This window comes from Phyllostomus hastatus, unplaced genomic scaffold, assembly GCF_019186645.2.
Source record: "Phyllostomus hastatus isolate PE091 unplaced genomic scaffold, TTU_PhHast_1.1 phas_contig_80, whole genome shotgun sequence".
NCBI classification, from domain to species: domain Eukaryota; kingdom Metazoa; phylum Chordata; class Mammalia; order Chiroptera; family Phyllostomidae; genus Phyllostomus; species Phyllostomus hastatus.
The window spans coordinates 53,034,377-53,053,494 of NW_025333960.1; the positions used below are offsets into that span (position 1 = coordinate 53,034,377).

General features: G+C 44.8%; 1 protein-coding gene across 1 annotated transcript in view; it reads left to right on the top strand.

The window, feature by feature from the left end:
• DOK6 (docking protein 6) overlaps positions 1-19,118 on the top strand; it is a 249,730-nt gene that overhangs the window by 175,725 nt on the left and 54,887 nt on the right. The window contains exon 6 of the mRNA XM_045850074.1: positions 15,669-15,807. Coding sequence (XP_045706030.1) covers positions 15,669-15,807 — 139 coding nt within the window. The remainder of the gene's footprint in view (positions 1-15,668; positions 15,808-19,118) is intronic.

Sequence of the window (19,118 nt, forward strand, 5' to 3'; positions counted from 1 at the left end):
GTTCAGTCTATTTCAGCCAAATACAAGATGATATGGCAGTAGCTTCCCTGGAGATGGACTCTTTGACCTAGTTTGAGAAGTCTTCTAAGTCGAGGCCCTGAAGTGTTTGAATTCTGTGCTCTCTCTCTTAAGACTAAATTCTGAAAAATTTTATTTCCTTTCTGCCTTCTAATTCTTCTTTGCTTCTTATTATGTAATGTTTTTAATTTCTAATTTCAACTAATATGCAACACCTAAATTCACCTATTGGCATGCATGGCCAACATGTCTATGGAAACACACATGTTAAAAATTTTCCCCCATTTAACTGCTACTGCTCAAGCATTGTGTGCTGAGCGAAATTGCTCTATCTGCCCTGAACACTCCAGAAAGCACGGCTTCCTACCTGTTTCTCCCTACCCGGGAGAAAGACCTCCCGGGAGCACCTGTTTTTCCTGCCATCATAGCATATTGACACTAATAATGTATGAGACAAGTCATTCACTTATATAACACAATATGTAAAATAATTATGTTGGACTTCCAGCCCAGTTGAAGGCATAGGTAGATACACCATGCATCCTTGCACAACCAAAAGAAGGACAACAACAAATTTTAAAATAAAAAACAACCGGAACTGCCAGAAAATTGAACTGTATGGAAGTCCGACAACCAAGGAGTTAAAGAAGAAACACTCATCCAGACAGATAGGAGAGCTGGAGATGGGCAGCAGGTCAGAGAGGACATGCAGCAAGGTGGTGCCTGGTGGACCAGGCGGTTCCACACTCAAGTGCAGATAAAATGGGAGGAACAAGTGAGGAGTGACACAGACCGCATAACCCAGGGTTCCAGGTGGGGAAATAAAGCCTCAAACCTCTGACTGAAAACACCTGTGAGGGTTGAGCCAGCAGGAGAAACTCTCAGCCTCACAGGAGAGTTCATTGGAGAGACCCACAGGGTCCTAAAACATACACAAACCCACCTACCTGGGAATCAACACAAGAAGGGCCCAATTTGCTTGTGGGAAGCGGAGGAAGTGACTGAAATCCAGCAGAGAGTGAGCAAGCTGCATTGTTCCCTCTGGGACCCCTCCCCCACAGACAGCATCACAACACAGCCATGTGGGTTCCCCACCTTGGTGAATGCCTAAGGCTCTGCCCCTTATACATAACAAGTGTGCAGAGACAGAAAAAAATGATCCAAATGAAAGAACAGATCAAAGCTCCAGAAAAAATACAACTAGGCAAAGAAGAGATAGCCAACCTATCAGATGCACAGTTCAAAACACTGGTAATCAGGATGCTCACAGAAATGGTTGAGTATGGTCACAAAATAGAGGAAAAAGTGGAGGCTATGAAAAGTGAAATAAAGGAAAATGTACAGGGAACCAACAGTGATGAAGGAAACTGGGACTCAAATCAATTGGTTTGGAGCAGAAGGAAGAAATGAACATTCAACCAGAAAATAATGAAGAAACAAGAATTCAAAAAAAAATGAGGAGAGGCTTAGGAATTTTGGGACAACTTTAAATGTTCCAACATCTGAATCATCTGAAGGGGTGCCGGAAGGAGAAGAAGAAGAGCAAGAAACTGAAAACTTATTTGGAAGAATAATGAAGGAGAACTTCCCCAATCTGGCAAAGGAAATAGACTTCCAGGAAGTCCAGGAAGCTCAGAGAGTCCCAAAGAAGTTGGACCCAAGGAGGAACATACCAAGGCACATCATCATTACATTACCCAAGATCAAAGATAAGGAGAGAATCTTAAAGGCAGCAAGAGAAAAGGAGACAGTTACCTACATAGGAGTTCCCATAAGACTGTCAGCTGATTTCTCAAGAAACCTTGCAAGCAAGAAGGGGCTGGAAAGAAGTATTCAAAGTCATGAAAGTCAAGGACCTACATCCAAGGTTGCTCTATCCAGAAAAAACTATCATTTAGAATGGAAGGGCAAATAAAGTGCTTCCCAGATAAGGACAAGTTCAAGGAATTCATCATCACCAAGCCCTGATTATATGAAATGTTAAAGGGACTTACCAAAGAAAAAGAAGATAAAAAATATGAACAGTAAAATGACAACTATCAAAAATCGAACCTAAAAAAAAAACAAACTAAAACGAACTAAACAACTAGAACAGGAACAGAATCACAGAGATGGAGATCACATGGAAGGCTATCAGCATGGGGGGATGGGTAAATGGGGGGAAGGCACAGGGAATAAGAAGCATAAACCGTAGGTACAAATAGACGGGGGCAGGTTAAGAACAGTATGGGAAGTGGAGAAGCCAAAGAACGTGTATGTACGACCCATGGATACGAACTGTGAGGGCAGGGGGAAATGCAGGAGGGAGGGAGTGTGCAGGGCAGAGTGGAATAAAGGGGAGAAAAATGGGACAACTGTAATAGCATAATCAATAAAATACATTTAAAATAATAAAATAAAATAAGTATGTTGTTTTGCATTTGCAAAGAATGATTCCATCAGCTGTCTGTTAGTATTGTAACAAGTCATCCAAAATGTAACGACTTAGACAACAGCCATCTATGTTTGTCTCAGGTTACATGTTCTGCTCAACTTGGCCAGGTCCCACGGACCTCAGCCAGGAACTGGATGGTCTGATCAGGCGTCCCCTACTAGTATACTGGCTGGCTCAGTGACTAGTTGAACATGACTGGAACATGGGTCTTGTCATTCTACAGATCCCCTGGCTGGTTCACGTGGTGGCAGGGAACCCAAGAGCACAAGCACCTCATAAATTGTTGATAAAACCTCATTTCTTATTTCCCATTGGCCAAAGCAAACCTCAAGTCTGGCCCAGAATCAAAGGTTGGAGAAAAATGCCCCCCTTTGATGGGAGGAACCCCAAAGGCAGGTTGCAAGGGCACGAATGCAGCCTGGGAAGTCGTTGGTGGACATTTTTGCCTTCTATCACTCTGTAATGGTATTAGGAATAGAGGGTGAGCTGTGAAGTAGGTTCATAATGCATGCCAGGTATTACTGTCACCATTAAATTATTAGCACCCACCAGGCAGATCCTTTTCCCTATTTATCAATGAGAAAACTGAGACTCAGAGAGATTAACGAACTTGTTGTCAATTAAGTTGAGCCCCAGCAATAAAGAAATGACCTACTCAAAGAGTCCAAGGAGAATTCAGTGTAGAAACTGTGTAAAGATAGGCCAGAGTGAGTAGGGGGGAAATGTGAAATGATGAAGCACCCGAAGACTAGCAACAGAGGATCAAGGAAACCAGGACCCAGAGGGAACTTGGATCTTTGGAGGAAGAAGGACTGCCCACGCCAAAGGGCTGAGCCAGGAAGGACGGAGTGGGGAAAATACCTCGACCTGCACTGCTCCCTCCCACTCCCCTGTCTGCTGTCAGTACCCCGCGCCCTTTGGCCAAACCAGAGGGCAAGTGTGCCTGGGCCTGCAGAAGTCAGCTTCCCAGGCACAAAGCCAGGCGATCAGGGCAGAAAAGGACGGAGAACTACCAGGGTGCAAATAGAGAGCAATCGATACATTCAAGGTCACGTCAGTCATTATTAGCACATCTGGCAAAGAAAGCCCTCTCTGTAGAGTTTGAATCCAGAATTCTTTTCTCCAACTAGAAGATTTAAGTGGTAAATTATTAGATTGTCTTCTTTAGCATGTGTTTACCCTAGCAGCAAAATACTGCATACTTCTAAAGTTAAATTTATTCATATTTATGTTCATTTAAAATATAATAACCAACATTCAACACCAAAGTCTCAACTGACAACACAGTATTCTGAGGAAATATATATCATTGCTCTATGTACTACTAAAAATGGTTCTAAATGAACCCTGCAATTACATAGAAACCCTAAGGATATAAGAAATTGCCTTACTCTTTGTGCCAAGGTAAATTGCTTTGTTTCAAAGGGAACCCCAGAGAAAAATACATAAAGTCACCCAAATCCAAAATCAAAACTAAGCCTTTCCATGCATTCTAATCCCAATCTGCTATAAATATTTTTGCATGCAGCATTGCTGTTAAAGGTACACATAAACCTGACAATAGCTATAGTCATGGGTTATTTTGCCTGCAATTCTAACTACATTATCTCCATGCTCTGCTGCACTAAATATAATGAAGGTCAGGACGGGGGAACATGGCCCAGCCCAAGCATAGAAATGAACTTCAAAAACAGCAACATGACTAGAGCTATCCAACCCAAACTTCCCGTGGCAGGAGGAGCAGGTCAAAAATGACCTTTATGCCTGGCTGGCATAGCTCAGTGGATTGAGCGCGGGCTGCGAACCAAAATGTCGCAGGTTCGATTCCCAGTCAGGGCACATGCCTGGGTTGCAGGCCATGACCCCCAGCAACCGCACATTGATGTTTCTCTCTCTCTCTCTTTCTCCCTCCCTTCCCTCTCTAAAAAATAAATAAATAAAATCTTTAAAAAAATGACCTTTACAAGAGCTGGTGAAACAGCAACGTGGTTTGTGTTCCCTTCACAAATATCGCCTGGGCTGTTGGAAGCGGAGGCAGCCATCCCCCACCAAACGCTGCCACTTTCCCCGGGGATGTGGTTTTTCCCAGGCAGGTTCTCAGGTGGGGACAATTGCCAGGGTATGACTGAGCCCACCAGAGGGCTTGGGGGGTCGCAGTTTGAGAACAGGAACTGCCACCTCCAAACAGAGACAATGCCATGTGTCATTGGAGGTTGTCAGAGGGGCCAGTGATAACTCAAAAGCGTGGCCAGGAGACGTTCGCTAAGGAGGATGGTTTAGGTCTCCAGAGACAGCAGGAGTCAGTGCTCTGGTGAAACCACCTCTCCTAACCCCACTCGGAATATCTCCTCACAGCGTTGACACTTTTCGGAATGTTTTACGATGAGCCTCGTAGCCATCCTAGCAGGTGTGTGCAGCAAACAGGTGTATGGGTGAGCGGCCGGGGCTGGGAGGCAGGGGACCTTTGCAAGGCAACCCAGCGAAGCCCAAGCGCTTCGGTCTCCCTCAGCATGTCTCCCCAGGGTGCTCTGTGCCTTTCCTGGGTGTCGCCACACCCTTCTGCCTCTCTAACCATGACATGCACCGCACAGGATTGTGCAATCTCTTAACTTGATCTCAAAATCTTTACCACTTCCGTGGGCATGGATCCTTTTTGAAAAGACATTTGCTTTTCAATTCTCTCTTGCTTTCCATCTTACTACTTCCTTCTCCCCCTCAGTCTCTGGTACTTTCTAATGGAAATAGCAGGAGAAATGATCACTGGGAATTGAAATGAGGATTCATTCCCTGGGTGTAAAAGTAGGATGAATTATATAAACATAAGGTGTCTTTGCAGCTCAAGCATTTAGAATCATAGACCACAGAGCAGTTCAAAGCCTTCTGTAATTGAGATGCTCTAACATCCTTCCATGCAATAAGGAGAATGACATCATGTAGATATTATTGAGCAGCAAATGATTGTTTATTCCTGAGAAGATAACATTTTAAAAGAGCACCTCGTGGAGCCCGAACAACTAGCCTGCTGAACGGAGTGTTTCTCACCGAGATTGCTGTGAGCCATGAGAGGTGTTTACAATATGCAGCCGAGGGCTTTGACCATTAAGAAAAATAAAATAAAATGTATACGGCCTGAATTCCCATTAGATCTCAAGGGTAAAAGAGTAAATTTCGCTCAACTGCTTTCCTGTGGCATTTTTATTTCATCTTTGCAACAGTGGGTGCTGGGCAGAGAACAGTGGGAAAGGTGCCAGGAGAGTCCCGCCTTTGTGTTCCCGCGGCCTTTCATCCAGAGACAGGACAGCGGCGGGAGGGGCACGCTGCCTGTCCCCACCTCCACCTGGCAGCTCCGGGAGGGAGTCTGGGGAACCCGGATGAAACCAGCTGTTACATTAGCACAGAGGCCACGTAACCAGCTCTTATCAAAACGACACAGGACATGCAGTCAGCATCGTCTGTCACTTAGGGTTTTCTCTGCGTGCTCCCGTCCTCCTGCTGACCCACCCAACAACCCCTGTCTCCAGGCAGCCCCCTGGCGGGCAAAAGCAGCCAACAGTACGTGGTTTTCCCTTCTGAAGACATGAAATTGCGCTGCCCGGAAAAGCAAAGCTATTGCTGTAACTACTTCTCAGGGACATGAGGCATTCATTCATTTGTCCCACCAGCCCCTCCACTCTCTCATAGGTGTTTATTTGATTAACAATTGAAGACATTTCTGGAAATAGGGAAGGAATGAATTTGGGTCCAGGTATGAAGACATGGTGCATGAGAAGGAGGTGGTGGAGAGAATATAAAGCACTCAGGAGAAGCTCCAGAATTTTACTCAGGTAGCTTTTCCAAGTCAAATCCCTCACTGCACAGCCGCAGACTGGCCCGGGCCAAGGGCCTTGCCTGTAGTGAATGAGAGAGAAGTGTTTGTTGAATGAATAAACAAGCTGATGAATATCTCTGGTCCTGTGCAGAGGCTTGGTGTGGTTCTTAGTTCTCTCTGCATTTAGCAGAGAAGGAAACCACCCTGGGCTTGCTCTACAAGCACTTGTTTCGCATTTAAATGTGCAGAAGGGCCACCTAGAGTGTTCCTGAGATCAGGCTCCATTATCTGAAAACTTATGGAATCAAAACACATGCAACAAACTATACCCAGCCTCAGACAGTGAAATGGACCAGAGAGCTAAAAGCTCAGGGAGAGGCTGCACATCCTCCCCGAGACCTGTTCGATGTGCCTGCATCCCTCCCACACACCTGACATCCAACACAGGTGTTACTACCCCCGAGACTCACAGCTGACACCAGGGACCAGAAAGAATCTGATGCTCTCCCCCCCCCCCACAGCCCAAGTTACCAGGGAAATGAGTCAGTACCCGCAGCCAGGGCTGTGGGCAGGATGAGCAAGGAGAGATAACATCTAGAATATTCTCTGGTGATGAAACTCTGAAGATAATTTTTATATTTTATTTCTATTTTAAAAACCACTTTATTTTATTTTGTTTTATTGTCTCTTTCTCCATGACCATTTATCCTTTCTCGACCCTCTTCCACCCCCACCCACCCTCCTGCCCACCGAAACCCCCATCTTGACTGCCTCCTTCCGGTTCCTGCAGCCTCTTCTGTCCTCGGGATGCGACCGGCTCGCTCCCTGAAAGGTGCTCTTGTTGGAGTCAACGTTTTCCCAAGTCCGTCCGTGCTGGTTTTTACCACCATTTGACTCGCTGGACATTCCCAAGCATGTTTTTGCCTTTCTAACTTTTTCTGAAATTTGCTTTTGCTCTCTCTCTCTCTCTCACCACATTGTTCCTCCAGTTCCTTGCTAAGCACTGATCTCACCTGGGAAATTGTTCTGCATGTACTGACTCGCACTCTCCTGACTCCGGTGCTGAACAGTCACAGCCGAAAAGGACTCCGGTGCTCACACGTGCCTGTCCCAGCAACCCTTTCTGCAACGGAACTCGTAGGAAGTGGCTGAAATCTAGGTCACCGGGGCTTCTTCTAGGACCTGTCATCCTCTGCGCTCAACACCAAAGAACACATTTTTGGTGTGGGCTCGCTCTGTGGGGTTTTTTTTTGACAATGGCAAGAATCTCTTTAGCAGTAACACCCATCAGAATAAAATACATCAGTTCGCCCCATACCCTTAAGTGGTTGTGGGGGCCGGGAATGATAAGGTGGAGGATAGAAAGAAGTGTAGGCAGAGAGTTTGGACGGTCGGTCGGTATAATTGATAGTTGTCCTCTATGACAGAAAAATTCTTGCAGAAACTTACTCAGCCTTCCTGGAAGTAGAACACCCAAAAGAAATATAAATTCCATTCTAAAACACCTTGAAATCCATCACATCATTAATGGCGGTCTTTTTAGGAGGAGTCGTGAAGGGGGATTAAGTGCACACGTGCTAGCGAGCAAAGTATCTCAGCGCCTCTCTCTCTCCCCAGTGTCTCTCTCATGCCCATTCTTTCAAGCCTTGCCGTACCTACCCAGCCACCCCCCAGTCTCTGGTGGTCTGCTCTGATGGCTGCTGGCTCCTGGGCGGGACCCCCGCTCCGGCACAAACAGCAACACCCGCCTTGGCTGACTGAGCAGTTTAATCTCTACACACTCTTTCTGATTTTTCCTGTCATCCCCACCTACCTCTGCTTGCAGGGGGTGAGAGCCTAACGGGAAGACACGATGTTAAAATAGGGGTGATAGGACCCGAGAAGCACTATAAGCGGGTTTATACCCGATGAGGCCGGGGAAACAGAGCTGGCTGGTTAATTTTAGACTAGAATACATCAGTGTGAGCCTCGACGAGCACTAAAATTCTATACCTAGGAAGGTCAAAGATAATGATTTTATATTATCCCTTGATAATATAAATCCCTTAATATAATATAATGCATATTATATTATAGATTATTATATATAAATATATTAATATATTATATGATAATATATTATATTATGTATTATATATAATTTATTTAATATTTATTATGATAATTTATATATAATAATTATTGTGTGATGATATATTATATAATATAATATCAAGGGATAATATAAAATGACTGATACTTTTATTTATGATGGGGAAATATTGGTCCCATTTCTTAGCTTCTACTTTAAGGTGGTCCACATGATGCTTGTCATAGTATCACTTTATATTATTTTAAGGAATACAATTTAAAGTGTTCAATAAAGTTTTAAAATTAAGGTTTAAAATTTACTCACTTGGGATAATGACCTTTGATATCATAAAAAAATAACCTAGGCCGTTTAATTTAAAACCCTTTAATTTCTCAAACCGAAGTAGGTTGATTTTGTCATCGTGGCACTGAGTTTTAGCTTCTGCTTCAAAACAAATGGAAAAGCTGTAGCTTAAGCACACGCCCACATCTCTGGTAACACAAGTGAGCAGTGGCCCTCGGCGTCTCGGAGTGATTTGTGCTGCGGCGCGTCGGGGGGCGGGGTGTGGTGACGGCGGCAGGAGACGGCAAGTTACGCTCGGAGTCACCTGTCCACTAAGAACCTCTGGAGGGACTTTCTACACAGGAAGGATAAACAACTCAATAGTTCTTAACCTCCAGAATGTGCTATGTTGTTACATGCTTCATGTAACCATCTACTCATTTAATTAATTGTATAGAAGTAAAATTAAGTTATAATTTTTAGAAGTAAATATAATTTATAATTTTTAGAAGTTAATTATAGTTAATTTTAAAGAAAATATATATATAATAAGAGCACAGGCTATTCATAAATTAATGTTTATTTACATATTTATATTTTAAATGGTTTTTAGAAATACTACCCAGAAACAAACACGGTGCCTGCAATAGGATAGGTGTCCAAAAAAGTTAATGAATGAATGTATATAACTTAAGAAAAACAGTCAAGCCTTAATTAAGGTAAAATCAAGTATAGCCTTAAGTTTCTTTTCTATTTTGACTGTAATTTAATCACTTTCTTCTCTAGTGACTGAGACACTGAAAGTACATTTTACATAATAAAAAATACCTTAATTAACTATATTTAATGCAAAAAGAGAATGAAAATGTAATTTTTAAACCCTGATTACATGCTCCTTTGCTCTGAGGGAATATAATGATCTCATTTTCAGGTTTCCCTCAAAATGGTGGAGAGGAGCATAACTCTTCTTTTCTACTTCAGTGACTAAATATTAATAACTTGCATGTTAAACTATAAAAGTTGTCCAGCCGTATCCTGGCAGCCAAATTCACTTTGAAAGAGACGTATAATTTCTAAGCAATAGAATGTAAGCCTTCGCCTGACTTGGTTTGTTACTAGCTTTTCCCCAGAAGAAGAGGTTTGAGTCCACAGTGTAGCTCTTTCCTAGGATGGGCTCGCAACTGTGAAATGGGATGAGGGTCCCTCCGCTGGGAACCCAAGAACCCATCAGCTCTCCGTTTTCCTGTTGACTGGTGCACTCCATCCAGAAGGATACACTAACACCATGGGATCGTTCATCCAAAGGAAAAAAACGTTTCTCTCTTTTACATTTTATTTTACTTTATTGTTTTGCTCTCAGACACTACAAAATCAATACCGACCAGGTAGTGAAGAGCCTAGCTTCCCTCACAGATTCGAGATCGTACTTTAATCCCATACTTAACTCTCATACAAGTTGGGCCTATTTCTGGACTTTCTATACTGTTGCTTCTGTTACAGACTAAAGGGGTCCATTTGCCCGCGTGCATCTCAAAGCCCAGTAAGAGAGGAGCAGGTGCTGGCCGCAGAGAAAGGAAGGGTGTATTTCCAGGAAGTAGCCCACCCCCAGAGACAGACAGGTGGGCTACCCTGGCTTCCGTGGCTTCCAAGAGATGGAATATGGGGGGCATGCTGGGGAGGAAATATCATTACCATGGTGACTAAGGGAGTCAGGGTCATGGTCAGGGCCAGGGTCTCTGGTGGGTGCTAGGGTAGGGGTGGTTGATCCTTGCAGCTGGTCCTGACCCTCACATCAGCCAGGGCCTCACCTCATCTGGTTTTGCTGCTTTTCTGGGTCTGGAGGTAAAACACAGCGGAGGCCTTGATGTTATCTCTGGTTTGAGGAAACTCTCTCTGGGGTCAGCAGACCTGAGTCTTTGTTCCTGAGATTATCGGACGCTGATCAGAACCTCGCTGTCCTGAGGGCTTCGTGATGAAGGGAGGGGACGTGCCAGGCAGGGAGAAGGAGGCAGGAGGCAGGTGAGTCAGGGTGCTGGCTGAGGCCGGTTCGAATCAAAAGGAAAGAAAGGAGTAAAGGTCGTGGCGAGGAAAAGAAGTTTCTACACCGTTCCACCTTTTCCTTGCAGCTGGTAGCACGGACCGAGGTCTGACTCACCAGAACTCGTAGGGAGAAACCGCAGCCTCTTCACGGCTGCTTTAAAAATAGTAAACTGCCAGCATTGTTACATGACAATAAAGATTAAACTGTTAACAGCATAAAAGTGTTAATTGGTTTTAACTGCGCCGCAGAAAAGCTGTGCTTTTAAGAATTTCATTACTTTCTATAATTAAACATTAAATTTTAAATACTGAATCGAAATACCAGTGGGGTTCAGGAGAGTGCCCCTGTTCCACTCCACTGCTGAGAGTTTAAAATGTCTGTGTGCGTGCAGGATAAATATTCGGTCGTTAAACAGACACACAAAACCACAAACCGCTCGGCGAGAATGAAATCGCCCAGCTGCGGACATGGGCAAGATCGCCGAAGATCTACAAATTCGTCTGGCGCGAGAGTTTATCTAGACGCCCACGGGGAATGATTCTGAAATATCCACTTTTACTTTTTAAAAAGGAAAGTGTTTCTTTAACGTTTGACTTGGTCAATTTCTTCTGCGCGTCACCGGGAAGAAAAACTGGCATTTGGAAGCCGCCCCTGGGGCTGGGTTGGAGGGTCTGGGGGAGGGTGGGGGAAGGGCGGAGCAGGCACAGCGGGAGCGGAGGGATGGCCTCTGGGATCCCGGGTCAGGGTCCTTCCTCCCCTCGAAGGCGACGGTGGGAAGCATGTCCCACTTACAGTTCAGTTTCCTTCGCCTGGTACAGTACGTTCACGGGGACGCCACTGCGCCTTCTGTGTTACAACATAACAGAGACAGGACTGCCGGTGCTTGTCCTTCCCGTGACTCTGGAAGTGAGCCATCCGTGGGGTGGAATAAGGAAAGAGGGCATACGCCTTTAAGATCCCCAGAAGAATGGAATTTGAAAAAAAAAAATAGCCATTTAGGGGAAAGATTAGGATATTTTAGATTCTTTTTTTTGTAAGATTTTATTTATTTATTTATTAGAGAGGGAAGGGAGGGAGACAGAGAGAGAGAGAGAGAAACATCAATGTGCGGTTGCTGGGAGTCATGGCCTGCAACCCAGGCATGTGCCCTGACTGGGAATCGAACCTGCGACACTTTGGTTCGCAGCCCATGCTCAATCCACTGAGCTACGCCAGCCAGGGCTAGGATATTTTAGATTCTTATATTAAAAATATATTGACAACCTACCACAAGAGGCTGTCTTAGGGGGAGGGCTCTCCAAGACCACCCTTAGGCTCAATGATTCTCCAGAAAGACTCAGAGAAATGTGACTTTACTCGCAGCTGTGGTTTATGACAGTGAGGTCAGTGTGGTTTATGCCTCGGCCTCCCGCAGAGCAAACCAGGCTTTCCCCGTACCCGGCCCCAAGGGGGCAGCTCAGTTCAAGGCCTCGGCCCCCGGAAAACTTCACTCATCAGGCTGAATATTCCAGAGGCTCGGAGGTCACCGTCTATCAGTCAGCCAAGGAACCGTGCCAAGACGGGTGCAGGTTGGAACAGCCCGGGCCCGCCGCATGAACCCTCCCCACGCCGCTGTCACACCCCACACATCGTCTGTTTCAGAGAACGACCCTGAGTCCCAGTCCTGCTGCCCCTGTTTTATAGGGAGGGGTCAGTGGGTGGGTGGCACCCTTTGCTCAGCTCAGGCGCCACCGTCTTCCTCTCCATCCTGCGCTTCTCCCTGGGACACTGACCGCCGCAAGCACGCCAGTCTCTGAACAACGCTAACCTGGCCAGCTCCTGGGAGGCTCAGAGGCGGTGAACCAGGTCTGCTTTCCCTGCTTTGCACCCCCGTGCTCAAGACCTGGCCCGGCCTGCAGCACGTGAGAAACACATGCTCAGGGGATGTGCTCGGCCGTGACATCGTGGTGGAAAGCTGTGCCCTTCGTCTTTTGATGTCCCTTAGATTACAAAGTCAAAACAAAAAAAGAAGAAAGAAAGAAAGAAAGAGAGAGAGAGAGAGAGAAAGAAAGAAAGAAAGAAAGAAAGAAAGAAAGAAAGAAAGAAAGAAAGAAAGAAAGAAAGAAAGAAAGAAAGAAAGAAAGAAAGAAAGAAAGAAAGAAAGAAAGAAAGAAAGAAAGAAAGAAAAAACAAGCTAGAAATAAGTGTGTTGGTCCCACCTACTTCTTAGATTTTTTCAGAAGCTCTAAGCCTTAAAGCCGAAAGGGACTTTATAGATGATCTTTTTTAACATTTTTATTTTAGGTAGGGAAATGTAGTCATTTGGTGTAAGTGCCTTCTGAAATATAAAGATAGATGACATTTCTGTAATTGCCTATAAATTTCCATAGCATTCTAGCTTGGAATCAGAACAAACATACACCGTCCAGGTTTTCCCTAATATCTGTAAATAAACGCAACTGAAGGGTGTGCCTGTTGGTGACATGTGCCCCTGTTCACACAGTCAGATGTGACGGGTACCTCTGTCCTGGGTGTCCCAAGGTAAGGAGAGGATTCTTCTAGGGTTTTCTTTTTTTTCTTTTTGTCCTGTTGCTTGTTTTCTAGCCCTCGGTTTCACAACAAGGTCTTCAGCTGGGGTTTCTAATTTGTCCTCATTTGGGTCCGAAGCATCACTGCTCAGACCCCTTTGGCGAAGCAGCGAGCCGTGGCACGGGCTCCCCAGGCCGGCGCCCCGCACGCTGGAGCGTGCGCAGGAATCGCTGGAGATGCGGCCAAAGGCAGGACCCGTGTCCGCGTGTGGACCGGCGCCGGGGCCGCGGGGGTGGGGGGGGCGCAGGTCCGAGGGCCGCACGCTGCACACCCAGGCGACAGCCGTCAGAATCAGGTCGCCTGCGCCTCCGTGATCTGCTCCAGTGCTGTCTGGCGACCAGTGAGCTGTTCAGACGCACAAGAAAAAAGTCTCCATATCTGCTGCTCACCAAAGAACACGTTTCAAACAGGAAACAGGAAACCTAAATGGTTTATGTCAACGCTGCTGACAAAAGGCACAAAGATGAACCAATCTGACTGAGGATTTTTCTTTCTCTTCTTTTTTTTTTTCCAATTCCAGTTCACATTCCAATTTAGTCCGTCTTGCTTTTGGAAGGGTTCTGCCCTCAGCCTGGCGTTAGGGAGGCGCCTGCCTTGAAGAAAGCACCCCTCCACCCAAAATGCCTTTGCTTCCTAAGGTGGCCTGTTTACTGCCTCGTCCCTGATCAAAGGATGAAGTTCACGGGCGCATTTATGTCGGAGGCTGGAAGAAACCCCTCTGGAGGCACCCAGACCCCCTCCCTGGGCAGAGCTGCGTCCCCGGACGCCGGTGTGAGACCTCTGCCTGTGGGTGCCTGGGTCTGAAGTGACAGCTTGTGTCCCCATCCTGTCATCTCCGCAGGCTCACGGGCGGCGTTTTTCAGATGACAATGAACAAAGCTCAACCTCAGACCAAGCGTGCTCCCTGCTTCCCACTGGTTTTCCTGCCCCTGCCGCGGGACTGCCTTCCCCCGCCTCCCAATCCACTGTGGAGAACGCCCATTGGTTTCACTCTGTGAAAACTCTTCATTTCCCCCCAGACTTTCCATTTCACGCTGGGTGGGTTTTATGAAGGTCTCTTTTGCAGAAGCTAAGTGCTGGCTCCATGCGGCCCTGAGGGAGGACAGTCAGAGCCTCTGGATCGTCTGTAGCCTCTTGAGACGTTTCTTTGCCACCGAAAACTCCTTGGAGAATCACAGCGAAGAACCTGAAATCTTTCAGGTGCTGGAAGACACAGTTTGGTCGTGTGAACGTTTTGTGCGAACCTTTAGACGTTATAACCTGAAAACCAGCCACACAGCAATTCAGCGACCGTCCGATGTCTGAGTGGTGACATTGGATTGGTAATGAGTTTTTCCAAAGGCCTCCAATTATCTTTCAAAACTGGCCTAAACTACTATTTTAAAATATTTTCCACTGTAGAATGACTCTTTGTTAATAAAACGTAGCTATAGTCCTGTTGCCTAACAGATTGTCACTGGTTTTAGTCCAATAAAAATAATTGGGAAAAAAATGTGTGTTTTGATTTTCCTCTTGAATTTCTGTAATAAGAATTTCCAATGTATTATATGCTCTTAGAAATAACAAAAATAGTTGTGTAATAGTCCATCTGATAAGAATATAAATAAGCCAATCATTTCTCTATAGTGGATATGAGATTAGCTCCATAATTTATCTGTGGTGAAATAGGAATAGCTAACATTTTTGAGCATTTAACCTGTGCTTAGCGACACTATAGATATTTTGTATATCAAGTGTTTTAACTGTCATACAGACCCTATGAGATGGGGACTCTCGTTCTCATGTTGGAGATGTGGAAAGGAGGTAAACAAGTTAGTTAATTTGCCCACGGTCTCCCTGCTGGTCAGTGGCAGAGCCGAAGTTCAAACCAAATAAAAGAGTCTCTTTTATACCAAGTGGTTTCCTAGGCTATACCAAGCTTTACATAAGGATTACCCAGTTTAAATAAAAGCTTCATCCTATGTGTGCACATTCATAAACTAAAACCTTATATTCTCCTCACTGGTCACTACTGCAGTGAGTGTATAATTGCAGATTTTTCTTAAGTTCCTCTGTTTTCAAGAGCTACCAGGTCACAGGCGGCAGCACTGTGATATCACACATGTGAAAACCCTGTAAAAATAACTATGTGTTTTTATTCTTCATGCATTGCAATAACCCCAAAGACTTTAACCTCTTCTTTTACACTCTCACGAACACTTCGTCTAAAAATCCAAATGTACTTGGATTTTCGCCCTTAGTTCTGTTCCCCGTGCCATTTAAAGATGGGTCGGTGGGTTGGTGGGTTGGTGGGTCGGTCAGTGGGTTTGGTCAAGGGTGAATCTGCTTCACTAGCTCCCGTCAGTCGAGGAGGAGGGCGCCCCAGGGCAAGGGCGTCTTTCCCGTGGAGAACTATTACGCACTTGAACCCATGAAGACCCATCTCTTTCCCTCTCTGTTCTCACAGGATGTGTGACACGGGAGAAGGACTGTTCACTTTTCAGACAAGGGAAGGAGAGATGATCTATCAGAAGGTCCATTCCGCGACACTGGCCATAGCTGAGCAACACGAAAGACTAATGCTAGAAATGGAGCAGAAGGCCCGGGTAAGGCTCCCTCCTCGGTAACCGAACAGCTTCTGATGCGCGTCGTGTGTGTGCGGGTCCGTCTGTGTCTCCACCCCAGTGTCCGCCCCCACCCCGGCCCCCAGAGCTCATCCCAGCGGCTGAATCTCATCTTCCTAATTCCCCATTCAGCTGCTGAGAAAAGAAGCTACTTATGGTGACTAAGAGAGAACCTTGAACTCTGTGTATCTACCTATGCATGACCTGTTGCCATGGTTACCCAAAAAGGGTGGCGTGCACAGAGAATGGAATAAGCAGCCATGTCCTCTGCATAGCCCCACATACAGCTGGACAATCAGAAATTCAAATGTAGGCCCAGGAAAACGTAGTAACCACCAGAAAGGATGCCACTTTTCTTTTTGTGGCATCCTAGCCACTCCTAGCATTTCTGAAATTTCTCTGTCTTTCGGTGTGGGATTCAGAGCCAATAGTAAAGGAGCTTCTGTTGTTGACAGAGGAAGTGCATTGCCTGTCTACTGTCCAGTCCTAGAACCATACTACCTACAGTTTCGGGGATCAGCTAAGAAGCAATTTAGTAAAAAATCTGCAATAGTAAACTACACATGTAGCTGGAAAAATTATAAGCTTTACTACTGACTTGGAAAGGCAAACAGTGGGATGTTTATTGGCTACAATCTTAAGAGGTGAACAGGCGAATATTGTTTATCTCTTCAGGACTTCCAGAGATGGGTGAGATTTTACCTGTGAGAGCACAGGCAGCGCTTTGGGAAATAGGGTCCCTCGTCACAGAAAAACAGTGACTCACTTCGAGTTTAAGACTAGAGACTTCTGTATCTAGTATTATAGTAGTTTTGATTTTAAAATTCCTCAATTGCATAACATTTTAAATATAAAAAACAAAGTAGTTCAACAGATGATCTCATGTTATTCTTAACACATTTTGAATTTTCTCAACACTCTAAGCATCATTTTCTCTCTCTGTCTAGGATGTGGTTTAAAGGGCTTTCTCAACACCAAACGGTGACACGCACAGTTCAGGTTCATATAGGACATTTGGCCTTCCACAGGGGAAAATGAGCTGCTTGAACATTAGTAGGATTATTATGATAACTAGGGGATTAATTAGATGCATTAATAGGAGGTTGGAATGACCTGGTCTTCTAGATTTGAGTTAAATTTAAGCCACTGTAGCAATGATCTAACTAATATGACATTTTTCTAGTGGCTTCAATAATTGCCAAAAAAAATTACATTTTTTTCAGAATCCTGCACTTTCCTTATCAGTCCATATTTGCAATTGACAGCCAAATGATTGGCAACCAAAAGTAATACTCATGATGTCACTTTCTACTGGTTAACAGCTGTAGTTCTTCTTTACTTATACTTGTTTCAAACAGGCAAAGTGCTCACAAGTCATTTAAATTATATTTGCACACAGGACATTCCACGAGCTTTTTCACACCACTATAATCGTCCACCACAAAGGAGATCATTCAGTGTGTGTTCTGGGTCCTCAGTTCCACCCCTTACTCACTGTGGAATCTCGGGCGAGTCATCTAACCCCTGAATGGCTTGTTGTCCTTTACCTGTGAAGTGAGAACATAACGGTTCTATTTGTTTGGTTGCTGTGAGGTATCTGCATTTATGTGTGTGCGTCTCATAGACTTCTGAGAACAAACCTGGCCCATAGAGAGTACCACACACCATTCCTTATTATGACAGTGAGCCATCTGCAGGAGTGACTTTGAATATGTATAAGATTTGCAATGTTTGTGAAGACACTCCCTCGCTATTCCTAAAGACGGCTAAATAACATCCTTCAATCCCTTTCACCTATGTCTAGCAATCTTGTGCCAAAAAAAAATTTGGAAAGCAGAATTCAGGCAGCACGTGCTGCTGATGCTGTGCGTGTTGCGGAATCCTGGCCCTCTGAGGGCGCGTCTGGGGAGCGGAGCGGAGCCGAGCTGCCACTGGGAGGGGCCTGAGGTGCTGGGCTGGTCCACTGTCTCAGGTCTTGGGCTGCCTAAAGCTGGAGGGGACACAGGGAGACGGGCACTCAGAGGCAGCAGGGGAAGCGGGGCAGGCGTTGAAATAGCAGCCTCAGTAAGTACGGCTCGACAGAGAATCCAAATGTTTCTAGAAATCACGAACTCAGAGACTCCAGCAACTTGTACATACATGTAAGTGGAGGATTTGGCTTAGTTTCAGAAGTGATTGCACAGCTAAGCTTTCCTCTGAAGGTTAAAGCTCATAAATTACTCCAGGTCGGGTCCATCCTTCGGAGAAAATTGAATTAATGATGCTTTCCAGACGGCAAGTTATACAACTTGAAAACTGCCCCAATTCCTCAGATTCTACAGTCATAAGCAAAGGTGTCCAGGTCTCCAAGGTAGTTGGTTTTTCTTTTCCCCTTTAAGAAAGTGCCTTTGCATGCACCAATCTCTTCTTAAAAAGAAATTCTAACAACAGTGAAATAGTATTTAAATACCCTTTTCATATTCATGAAGCAATAACTCTTCATTTGCTTACTTAAATAAAATAAAGGCCTTGTGCCATAAACCAGACAAAAATGTAACGAGAGACTTGGGAAAGGACCAAAAAACCTCTCCAGGACATAAAAATGTTTCATTTCATTCATTATGTATCTCACACAAATAAGACGATGACACTGTTCATTGGCCTCGGAAGATTAATACTGATCAGGTAGAAAATGTTTATGTATTTCAATGTGATTAAAAAGGTCTTACAAGATTAAATTATAATTGAGCGGTGAATGTAAGCGATGAAAGCCCCGAACATAATTGTTCAGGCAAAAGAATGAAATGTTTACTTGCATCCTTTCAAAGGCCATTCCGGAGTGTTGCTGGCTTTGGAGATAAACCTGAAAAATAATGTCTCCAGAACCATTTCTTAATTATAAGAGAAATAATTCAATATAATCTTTTTATATCACATGTTTGTAAAACCTTGTTTTTCCCTTGTTCATTACCTTCCTTCCAGCGGAGCCCATAAATAAACACATTTGGGTATGTCACCACAATCCGAGTCAGGCAATATTTCTTTTCTCGTTTGAAGAATCTAATACCTCGAAAAGCAGTACAATTTGCCCGGCAGAATAGCGGATATAAAGAATCACTGAGTTGGTAAGGCTTTTAAAAGTGTAGACCTTGATTTCCCTCACTAAAAAGGGATGTTGAAAGAATGAACTAATATGAACTGAGTGGATTTGGACATTTCTAAGAGAGGGTAGCTGTTTGTCAGCCACTCACAGGCCGCCTGGTGCCTACTTGGTGCTCAGAACCCTGCACGGCAGTGTGAGGGCTACGGGAGAA